The 12152-nt window shown below is 33.4% G+C and overlaps 2 protein-coding genes across 4 annotated transcripts in view; one reads left to right on the top strand and one right to left on the bottom strand.

Moving 5' to 3' along the window:
- Positions 1-2646, top strand: part of mgmt (O-6-methylguanine-DNA methyltransferase) — a 4552-nt gene extending 1906 nt beyond the window's left edge. For 2 of the 3 annotated variants that reach the window (XM_056476376.1, XM_056476377.1), the window contains exons 3-5: positions 865-1016; positions 1098-1237; positions 1958-2644. In XM_056476376.1, the coding sequence (XP_056332351.1) occupies positions 865-1016; positions 1098-1237; positions 1958-2086 (421 nt within the window). In that variant the 3' untranslated portion in view covers positions 2087-2644. Of the gene's footprint in view, positions 1-864; positions 1017-1097; positions 1238-1957 lie in introns of all 3 variants that reach the window. The other variant, XM_056476378.1, reaches the window with a different exon arrangement.
- A 6501-nt stretch (positions 2647-9147) lies between these two features.
- On the bottom strand, positions 9148-10278 carry gnrh3 (gonadotropin-releasing hormone 3). The gene is made up of 3 exons (XM_056476379.1): positions 10139-10278; positions 9376-9450; positions 9148-9281 (listed from the first exon to the last, which is right to left on the bottom strand). Exons 1-3 carry the CDS (start codon positions 10274-10276, stop codon positions 9210-9212), a joined length of 285 nt encoding a protein of 94 aa, XP_056332354.1. The 5' UTR covers positions 10277-10278; the 3' UTR covers positions 9148-9209.
- Between the last annotated feature and the right edge of the window lie 1874 nt (positions 10279-12152).

The raw sequence follows: 12152 nt of genomic DNA on the forward strand, positions 1-12152 counted from the left end.
AGAACAAAATTGTAGGCATACAAAGACTTGTAGGCCTTTAACTTCTCTCTTGTAAAATCACTTGGAGCTTCAATGAGATAGTTGTATATTTCGGGCTGGATGTTTGGCCATTTCGTCTTATCCAATATCCATTGGGAGGGTGCTATCGCAAATGGATCTGTCAGACGAACGCCGCTCACTTTAACATTAATTTTGCTGAATAACTTTGCTTATCACTGGGTGACGAGCTGTTATAATACGCTGAAAGCATTATGTAAATAATATTTATAATATCTAATCAATTTAACATATCTCTAATACAACAAAAAACTGTACTGCATTGGATGTCATTCCCTCGCTGTAAATGCTAGCGCTCCCGGTTTTTTCTGTGACCTCGCTGCGCGCGTATTCTGAATGTTTACAAACCGGTAATTCGTCTATAGGGTGTTTGCAACTGCTGTTTCTTCATTAGAAAATTAAATCTTTTTAGCAGAAAACTGTGGTCCTAGCTGTAAAGCTTGTGGCTACTTTAGTGTCAAAAAACATATACAGGCAAAATTAAAGGTACAATAGGAGATCTTGGAAAATGCTAACGTTAGCCTGGTAGCACTGAAAGCCTTTGTCCCAACCTGCAAATCACCATCCAAAAATTCATAAACAGTCACTAAACAACATCCCTACAATACATCATGTTACAATCACCAGAGAGAGAAATGTATAGTACAGTTAGTAATCACAGCACCAAACTTAAAAAGAAGGTAGGTTGTTGATGTTTGTGAATGTGAAAACTGAAGTTTGAAAATCGTGCAGTGTGAATGTGGCATAAGTGGTAGAGTAAATTAACAGCAAATTAATTCTTTTTGTTGGCTGAATTGCCCTTTACAGTGTCTCCTGTTGTAGTGTCCACCCTGTTGTCCTGTCAGAGATGAGCTCTGAGCTGCAGCGTTGTGTTGACTGGCTTCAATGCTACTTCATGAACCCAGAGTCCATCAGTGCTCTTCCTCTGCCTGCCTTACACCATCCGCTAATGCAGAGCGGTCAGTCACATGCTCATTTCAAGCTCATTTGCAATAATGACCAGAACTTAACCAGCGCTGTTTTTCTTTGCTCTCTCTTAGACTCTTTTAAAGCACAGGTGCTGAAGACTCTGTTGAAGGAGGTGGGAGTTGGTAAAACGGTCTCCTACAAGCAGCTCGCTGAAATGATTGGAAACCCAAATGCCGTGCGAGCAGTGGGCTCCGCCATGAAGCAAAACCCTGTGCGTTTGTTGAAATTAGGGCTGCACGATATTGAAAAAATCTGAAATTGCAATATTTTACATATACAGTTTCACAATAATGGTTTGATTAGCTATATTTGACAATTTTCTGAGGAGCCTAAAAAGTATTCAAGTACAGAAATTAAATAATCACAATGCCAAAAATGCTTTTCTTACTTTTTTTCGTCTTGTTTCTAGTCCAAATATCTCAAATGTATGGATCATGGCAAGAGAAATCTTGTTTTATTTTCACCTTTAAGTCAATATTAAGAGTTTTCCTTAAAACAACCTAAATTATCTGCCAATGGGGTAAGTAAAATAATCATGTTTTCACTTTGAAATGTAGATATTTGGACTAGAAACAAGACAAAAAATTAAATAAAATTAATAATTTGACACAAATCTTTGTTGCACCTCCAATCATCATAATTTTTTTTGCCCAAATATTTCAAACTGTCTTGAAAAACTGTCACAGGCCTTAAAAACACATGCAAATGACACATTTTCACTCTAATATGGTTAAACGTAATAGTGACTGCATGTTTTCTGTAGATCCTGGTCAACTATAATTCTGACTCAACATTGCAGATCTTGCAGTGTGACTATTGCAGATGTGCACATTGTGATGTCAATACTATAACTATATTGTGCAGCCTGATTAAAAGAATGTTTAGTATCTGATGTATCTGTTTTGTATCTGTTTCTCTCTTGTTTTTTCAGGTCCCGCTGATAGTGCCATGTCACCGGGTGCTACTCAGTTCAGGACACACTGGATCATACATGGGAGGAAAGGGAGACGATATTAAAGTCTGGTTGCTCACTCATGAGAAAAAAAGCAGTGGAGCTTAATCCATCACAGAGTAAAAAATCCATCTGAACACACACACACGCACACTTCTATGCTTGTTCACAGCTTTTGTTTTTGAGTTTAAAAACGATGACTGATTTCTGCATTGATTGAACAATTTCTATTTAACTTGATAAATAGATTAAATATATATCCATATTTCTTCTAGAATTATTCATTTTGGAGGAATCGGTTTGGAACTGTGATTTTGTTGTGGTTGGATTAGTTCAAGTTGTGATTGTCAGTGTTAATTTGACAATGTTAAAATGTTATTTGAAAAGTCATTTTATGAACAAGCTGATTAATCCAAAGGGTTCTTGAAAATTAAAAGAAATATTTTTATGGTATTTGTTGCCGAAATGCAAATCTTTGTTTTTTGCAGCAAGTTATTTTGTATTTTAGAGTTATATAAAAATTAAGCAAATAAACAAAGCAGATGTTTAATAATGGGGGATCATCAATTGTTGAAAGTTTGTAATCATTACTTTTTTTCAAGTCTGTAATGTTTACAAAGCTCCACATATGCTCATCCAAAACACAAGACAATTTTTCAAAATCTTTACTTTAAAGTTAAAACCTTACCAATAATTATTAAATTACTATTAATAATGAAATAATACAATTTTATTTATATATATATATATACATACATACATACATACATACATACATACATATATATATATATATATATATATATATATATATATATATATATATATGTGTGTGTGTGTGTATATATATATATATATATATATATATATATATATATATATATATATATATATATATATATATGTATATATATATGTATATATATATATATATATATATATATATATATATATATATATATATATATATGTGTGTGTGTGTGTATATATATATATATATATATATATATATATATATATATATATATATATATATATTTTTTTTTTTTTTTTTTTTTAATTTTACATACATACATATATATATATATATATATATATATATGTATGTAAAATTTATTTTTTACCTTTATCATGACAATTGTTTTTAATACCTTTAATTACCTGTGTTGTTTCTCTTTCACTTAAGCAATTTTTCACTCAAACATTCATTTTCCTTTGGCTTAGTCCCTTTATTCATCAGGGGTTGCCACAGCAAAATGAATTGCCAAATTATCCAGCATATGTATTACACAACGTATGCCCCTTCCAGCTGCAACCCGGTACTGAGAAACATCCATACACACTCACATGGATACACTAAGGCCAATTTAGTTTATTCAATTCACCTGTACTCCGTGTCTTTGGACTATGGGGGAAACATGCTCCACGCAGAAACACCAACTGACCCAGCCGACCTTGCTGTGAGGCGACAGTGCTGCTAACCACTGAGCCATTGTGTCGTCACTTCAGCAATTAGATTATTATAATCTATTACAAATGCAAACCTTTAAAAAAAAAATTAATTACAGAACCAGAATGCGATTAAATTGTGCTTTAAATTATTTTGTTCACAAACCTGCCATATGTTTTGTACATCAAACATCTCAATTCTCAAATTTTAAATTCTGAGAATCTGCACTTAGGTACCACAGATATAAACATACCAGTGTCATTGATGAAGAGATGAAATTAAGGATGAAGAAGGGTATCCACCACAGTGCTGTGATTCTGCATTTTATAGTGTTTATGTCATGATGTTTCCTCCTCTGCTCGGGCTATCAATAAACCTTCACACACACCAACATGTCTTTACAAAAGAGACATTTGTACCTTACAGTATTAGAAGAGCTGGATGGTGATCGCTGAACGCAATCCTCCCTGTCATTTCATATCATTCGATGCAGTGTGTGGAAGCTGAGGGCATAATGGACTCTCTGAGACTTGTCAGTATATGGCCTGTGCCCATTTACTGTCACGCATTCAACCAAATAGATTTTTCTATTTCAGTAAAACATTATTTTATGTGTATTTAACTGTTCATTACTAAAACTGTTCGTTTTTTTTTTTACGAAAAACAATGCAAATGTAAGTTGTTTAATAAATATATAGGCCTAGGCTACATTTGTACTATAATATATTACAAAAAGGCTTCGTTGAATTCATTGTATATTTATAATTATTGGTTTATAGTGTAGTTAAAGGCAAGAGCGGATTTAGTGATCTGGGGTCTCTAAGCAATTCCACATGGAGGCTCTAGCATTGAAACCCAAAACACTTTCTTTCTCTAGATATTTGTTTTCTCTCTGGATTCAGGTTTTTTTTTTTTTGTAAATAAACTGCATGTTAAAAAATATTGTGGAACTTTCCTAATTTAAAATTAAATGCAATATATTCACAAATAAAAACAAGCTCACAAACTATGTACAGTTAATTAGCCATATGTGATTTTAGTTCATTTTATTTCACCTATTCATGGGGGCCCCTGGTTTAGAAAATAAGTAATAATGACAATAAAATCTTAATGGTTATAGACAGATTTTACAACATATAATGAATTATAAAATAGTTTTAGGATGATTATATTGGCTTCTTGGCATTGGTCGGGGCCCTCTATTTTCCCGGGGCCCTAAGTGGTTGCTTACCGCACTTATTATTATCAGCAGGGGCGGATTTAACCAATAAGCAAGATAAGCGGCCGCTTAGGGCACCAGGAAATCTGTGGGCCCCCGAATAAATACCTAGAACATTATATAACAATATATAACATTGTTTTCTATCATATTTTGTACGGTGAGGGTCTAAATTTTTTTATTTTGAACGTAATTATTGTCCCCCACCTTCAATCATGGAGCAGTTCAGCAGTCAAATTAGTTAAGATTTAGTTTTAAAAACGAAATAGTTTATTATTTTTAATTGTGAATTGATTTTAAGAAAACTGTTTCAAAAATTTAAGTGTTATTATTACTTTTGCATTACGATAAAATGTAGAAAAGGAGATCGAATGATATAAGAGAAAACAGCAACAAAAAAAAGATAATTAAAGGTGCATTTTAGAACTTTTTGGCGCTGCCATGGCTGTAAAAATGGCTATGATTTCAACGGTAAAAAACTGTAAAAATGCTACAGTAAAAATCTGACTTTCCCAGAATTCCCTGCATGGCACATCACTTTTTATGCTTTTTGTTGACATTACTATGGATCTTTTTAGTTGTTTCCCCACCAGTTATGTACATTAGAGATTTATGTTACATCTTATGTTGATAAACAATATTTCATGACTTTAATTTTATGCGTGTTATCATACTGGTGTTAGTAGCTGTGTGAGTGATACTGAGCACCTTCTTTACACAGACATGTATTTCTGCTTGTGAGAAATGTTGTTTGTGATGAGCATTGGTTCATTATTTTTCATCTCAACCTGCATATGACTGTGTTAAAGTGTCCATTTGTGTAACAATACTGGGCAGATGTTATTGAATCAAAATACAGACACATTACATCTATGAATTAATGAAATATGGAAGTTTACAGTAAAAATGAGGAATTACTTTTTAATTTTTAACGGTAAAATACTGGCAATCACAGCTGCCGTTTTTTTACAGTAAATTTTAAGGATTTAGTTTTTACATTGTGGAAATGCTTAGGGCCCCAACATCACTAAATCAGCCTCTGATTATACGCTGAATGGTCAGACTTTGATTGAAGATTAACAAAACAGCAAAATGAACATTGCACATTTAGATTTTTCATAAAGACTTTAAAGAAGATTTAAGGTTCACTTGAATTTAACATGCTTTCATAATACAAGTCATAGCATCAATTTTACAGCCAACAAAGTGTTTGTAGACCAAGCTTAATTTTTGTACACAGTTTGCAGGAACAGTTTGTACGACCAAACTCCAAAATTCTAGAAGCTGTGTAATTTTTTTTTTTCTTTTAAGATGTCATGACAGCAGGGATAGAAAACTAATCTGTGGAGGATTAGACCCCATACTAACAAATGACTTAAATATGTAAAAGATTCAACATTTGATGTAACACCAAATAACCTCTATAGACGTGAACAAAGGACACGACCCAGTGGGAGTATCCATGTAATCGGTCTACTGTAAATCGTTTGTCAGAATAAGACCTGATCAAACTGGATTAATGGTTCAGAATAAGAATAATCTACAACTAAAGTCTACAGATCATCTTTGACTGACAGAAAGATGGCGATTTACAATATGATCTCTGCGCAGCATTAACCCCATGCTGCTGTTTTAATCTTCAAAGCATGTAATGTGTCAGAAATCATATACATGCGAGTTATAAAGACATGCTTCAGACTAATTAACCCTCACCTTTAAGGCTTGATTCTCATCTCTTCTGTCTGTATCCGTCGCAGGTGAACGTATCGTGCTGTGTAGGTGCCGCATTTACGCTTCATGTTCAGAGGTGATAATGTCTAAGCACTTAAATATGATTAATGTGTCACACCGTGGTGAAGTTCACACCATGCTAAGTCTAGATTTCACCTCACAGATTCACCTCTCACACTTATTTGTCATTAAAACAGATTTCTGACTTTCGGTTTGTGAGGAGTTATAGTCATCAGTATCTGAGGTGTCAAGCTGTCTCAGTCACAATCCAGATATAGCAGACATTTATGTTCAGTTGCTAACAGCTCAGCTATTTGACCATCTGCTCAGTCATGAGTATCGGCTCACTTTCATTGAATCTTACAGTGATAGTTGGTTAAATTAATGCAAACAATTCATAGTTTTTAGGTGATGTGACAAAAACATCCAATGGCCAACACGACTGACCAGCATTAATTTTAGATTCCAGGCTAACAAATGATTAGCTAACATTCGGTTTAATAGCTAGTTCAAGGGATAACCCCAATGTTATGTGTAAAGATTATTTTAACAACAGAAAAAGGAGGACAAAGAATAACAGCATTTGTGATCAGTTTGAGAAAAAATTAAACATGTTGTGAGTTACGGCTGTGTGATATTGAAAAAAGTGCTATGCAATTATTCATTCATTCACTTTCTTCTCGGCTAAGTCCCTTTATTAATCCGGGGTCGCCACAGCGGAATGAACCGCCAATTTATCCAGCATGTTTTACGCAGCGGATGCCCTTCCAGCCGCAACCCATCTCTGGGAAACATCCATACACAGTCACTCACACTCATACACTACGGAAAATTTAGCCTACCTAATTCACCTATACGTCTGGACTGTGGGGGAAACCGGAGCACCCGGAGGAAACCCACGCAAACGCAGAGAGAACATGCAAACTCCACACAGAAACACCAACTGACCCAGCCGAGGCTCAAACCAGCGACCTTCTTGCTGTGAGGCTACAGCTACTGCGCCACTGCGTCACCGCTATGCAATTATAGCATGTTAAATAATAAATAGGTATAATAAATAGGTTTTTGTTATTTGATTAGCAAAACATTCATTAATTCATTTTCTTTTTGGTTTAGTCCCTTTATTAATCAAGGGTCACCACAAAGTGGAATGAACCGCCAACTTATCCAGCATATGTTTTACGCAATTAATGCCCTTCCAGTTGCAATTCACCATTGGAAAAAAACCCATACACTCCCATTCACACACACACACTAAGGACAATTTAGCTTACCCAATTCACCTATAGCACATGTCCACGCGAACATGGGAGAACATGCAAACTCCACACAGAAATGCCAACTGACCCAGCTGAGGCTTGAACCAACAACCTTCTTGATGTGAGGTGAAAGCACTACCCACTGTGCCACTGTGTAGTCCCTGATATACAATATAATATTTTTAAAAATGTATAACCTACGTCAGTTCATTCCGCTGTGGAGCCCCAGATTAATAAAGGGACTAAGCCGAAAAGAATGAATGAATGAACCAACATTCTTAATTCTGTGATCATTTTCTCATGCTCCACTTGTTCCAAACCTGTTTGAGTTTCTTTCTGTTGAACGCAAATGAAGATATTCTGAAGAATGTGGGAAAAAACAGCCATTAACTTCTTTAGTATTTTGTGTTCCTACTATGGATGTCAGTTTTTTTCCAACACTCTTTAGAATATCTTCCTGTCTTTCTTGTTTTGTGCCCGACAGAAGAAAGCACTTCATAAAAGTGAACACTTGAATGTAAGCATATAATGAGAAAATGTGTTAAATGTGAAAATCCATGAAAACCATGTCTCTGAATGAGCATGCACATCACTGTAAATGTTTTTCAAATCTTTTTTATTGTTTCTGAGAATGTTAAAGCATATAATTATTCTATTTTATCATTTTGCGAATTATAGTTTTGAAGGTTGTCTGTATAAGGCCTGTTTACATAATAATGACTATATAATGAAAACAATGAAGTTCCAGAAATGGTTTTAAATTGAATCAATAATCCATACTACTTTGATCTTTAAGTGTATATTTATTGATTGAAATGATGCAGCTGCAGCTGCCCTTGCTTTGTTTACATACTTGTTTATAGAGATGACTTAATGTTTAAATAAAACTTCCTTGGTGGTCTACTCTTCAGTTACCACATGAAAAAAATACTCTAGTAATTGATAGTAAATGTTTTGAAACCATACTTTGAACCGCACACTTTACTAAGATTCAAGAACACTTCATAAATTACCCTTTATGTTTTGCTCTTATATGTCTCACTTACTATGCCTATAGGTTTAGTTTTTACATTAAAATTCCCTTCCAGCCGCAACCCAACACTGGGAAACACCCATACACACCCAATTCATATTACAAACCAAAACTATATCCTGACTTAAAATCTTTAAACACTGATGATAATGTGTTGGCCATTTAAGAGGATAATGTGTTAGACATTTAAACTAAAGAATATTCTGCACACACGTGAAATCACATCCAGATACAAGAGCGCCACCGTGTGGACTAAAAGCCTATGTTTTGTCTGTAGTCTGAGAAAATTGCCTTTGGTTATTTGATCAGTTAAAACTGTGGTTTCAGCTCTCATCATATTTAATATCTAATAATAAATGCATTTGTGTTCATTTAAAAAAACTAGACATACTTCATATTTACAGTACATCTGTTCCTCCAGTGAAGTGTATTTATTAAACCCGTAAAGAGGAAGATATTTCATTAGGAGTCAAAAAAAAACATGCTCTCCCATGGAATAAAAGTCATTTTTATTCTCATCAGCTTCATCATTTATATTTTTACACTCTTCCCCGTCTGTTGGGAAATCTCTGTCCTTTCAGAGGCAAACCTTCAGCGTCCACCTCATTCACCTGTAAGCATAATACAAAGACATTAACATTAACACACTTACAAATGAAGCTGCCAGTGCTTTTCAGTAAGAAAGATCGTAATTCACACTCTTACTATGTGTATTGGTGAAAGCTGCTCCATTGGAGAGTCATCAGGAATAGACAGCACTGTGTCGCCAGGATCCATCATCTGACAAAGACAGAATTTTAATATAGTACTCGCACATCTCAGCATTTTATTTATATTTTCAGTTTTTAATGACCACTCCTTGTCACAACACTCCTAGTGTCCCTTACTGAATAAAAAGAACCAAAGTGGACATTCCAGGGGGGATTCGAACAAAGTCCAGAATTTAGCCAATACATTTTTGAGAGTATGCCTTAATAAATTGTGTGAAAAAAAAAACAATAGAAGAAGGCTTTAAGACAAATCTAATTAAAAATTATTCAAATGGAAAAATTCTGACTGAGGAAATGAGCTGGCGAGTTTGTTATAGGACAGTTTTTATATATAAAACTATTTTTAACAGATTCCTAATTGTTTTTTGTTTTTTGTTAAAATTCTAATAAATTTGTATTTAAATAAAAATGTCATAATACTTTGTTCAAAAATGTTTTAAAATGTAAAATTCTAATCTCATTACTTTATTTATAAAACTGTAATAACGTACCGTTTAAAATCCGCATTTGTAAATGTAAAGAAGCGTGGTTGTGATCACCATCCGATGAGCTAATCCAGCAAAAAATAGTGCTTAAAATACCACCTCAGAATTTAAAAGAAAATGAGTCTTATAACTGCCAAAAGAACTGACTATGCGCGTGTACAAAGAGATGAACGAAAGTATTTCAGACAAAAAATGATAAAAAGATAATCTCACCCTGAATGTTGCCTCCATTTCACCAACGCTTCTTTTCCCACCGGGAAGCCAACCATATGACCAATGCTGGCAAAGACTGACCTCCAACACACAAACTATGAGCAACAACTGGACCAGCAACCTTCCTTTCCACTCCATGCTAAAACTGAAACAAAGAAAACATTGTTAAATAGGTGTGCAATTTACACATAATTCACACAATCAGCACAAAAAAAAAACTTAACAAAGTTGCAACTTTAGTATAACATGTAAAAAAGGCAGAATAACTGAAAGAAATATTTTCAATTATCTTTATTTACGACTGAGAAAAATAAAATATTGTTTCCCATCTCAGAATCTATGAAAGAAGCAGGAATAATAGGAAGGAATTAAATAAAAAAAAATTATAATAAATAAAATTCAGTCTGTATTTTGAATTGCATTGTATTGTTTTGCATTTTATTTTATTTTTAATTTTTTTATTTTTATTTTTTATTAAGTCATAAAAGTTCAAAAGTGTCATAATAACCTCCAGTAACACTCCAGGTTTTTTTTTTCCAGTGGGTATTTCAACAAGTGTCATCCTATAATTAGGGTTAATAATAATATAATAAGGGTTAATAAGTACAAATTAATATTGCACCATCCTTAACCTAAACCACTAAATGTAAGAGTACAACACTGTAAAAACTGTTTTTCTTACTTAGATTTTTTGGCTTCTTAGTCCAAATATCAAAAAATTCTTATATCAAGAAGCATTTTCTAGGCTAGCAAAAGATAATATCTTGTTTAAGAAATAATATGCTAATATTAAGTGAGTTTTTCCTTAAAACAAGCAAAATAATCTGCCAATGGGGTAAGCAAAATAATCTTGTTTTTTTCTTCTGACATAAGATTATTTGGCTTACCACATTGGCAGATTATTTTGCTTGTTTTAAGGAAAAACTCACTTCATTTTGGCAAATTATTTCTTGAAACAAGGCATTATGTTTTGCTTGTCTAAAAATCTTCTTGATTTAAGAATCTTTAGAAATTTAGATTAGAAACAAGACAAAAAATCTAAGTAATAAAAGCATTTTTTTCAGTGAACTTGGTGACAATCCTAAATCCACAGCAATCTATGTGGCAAAATTGTTTCACAATAGACATAGGTTATTTTTGTATTTCTTTTCTTTGTACAGTATTTTTTTAATAATATGAACATTTATATCACACTCTGGCATAATTCTAGATTGAGAAAACAGTACCGAATTTTGATAGTAAATAATCTCTTACCTGCTGTGTTTGTTCAAGATGAGTTGTGCTGTTCTTGGTCTTCTTTATATAGTCCTTTTAAAATGATATGTACTGCACTTTCGTCATCAAGACTCCTGCGACCACAGAGCAGGTGCAAGTTTGTCTCTAATGCAGGCTTTAATGCACACCCGGGGCTGCATTTACAAAAACTGAAAAAGAATTGTCAAGGGCACCTTGCTAATGGACATGGTTAAACCCAGCAATACATAAAATAATCTGTTTGAATGGTCCAGACCGACTCTCTGATGGCCAAATCACCATTCAGGGGAACAGATGAGCCAAAAGAGGTAATGTTTGTGTCACAGACTGAATCATCTAAGAGCCATTTTAGCATTTGATTGGTACTATTTTATTCTATATTTGCGCATAAACCCTTTTTCTTTATATGTCTTTATCTGTCAGAAGACTTTTTGAATGTTGTGCTGCTTGATTTTAACAATATCTTATATTACCACTTTTGATCAGACTTTTGAGTGTAACTTAACTAATTAAAATGTTAAAGGGATAATTCACCACAAAATGTAAATTCTGTTGTCATTAATTTTTGTTTCTTTAAGTACAAAAGAAGATATTTTGAGAAATGTTGGAAACCGGTAACCATTGACACCCATGAAAAATAAGAAAAACAAATACTATGGAAGTCAATGGTTACTGGTTTCCAACATTTTTATATATGGTGTTCAACAGAACCAATATATATATATATATATATATATATATATATATATATATATATATA

This window comes from Danio aesculapii, chromosome 17, assembly GCF_903798145.1.
Source record: "Danio aesculapii chromosome 17, fDanAes4.1, whole genome shotgun sequence".
Classification (NCBI taxonomy): Eukaryota; Metazoa; Chordata; class Actinopteri; order Cypriniformes; family Danionidae; genus Danio; species Danio aesculapii.

Excerpts from the sequence above, each read along its gene's own strand:
- gnrh3 (XM_056476379.1), bottom strand. The coding sequence starts at position 10,276 with ATGGAGTGGAAAGGAAGGTTGCTGGTCCAGTTGTTGCTCATAGTTTGT. Across the intron at positions 9,451-10,138 it reads AAATGGAGGCAACATTCAGG|ATGATGGATCCTGGCGACAC; the intron begins GTGAGATTATCT and ends TGTCTTTGTCAG. Across the intron at positions 9,282-9,375 it reads AGCTTTCACCAATACACATA|GTGAATGAGGTGGACGCTGA; the intron begins GTAAGAGTGTGA and ends TTATGCTTACAG.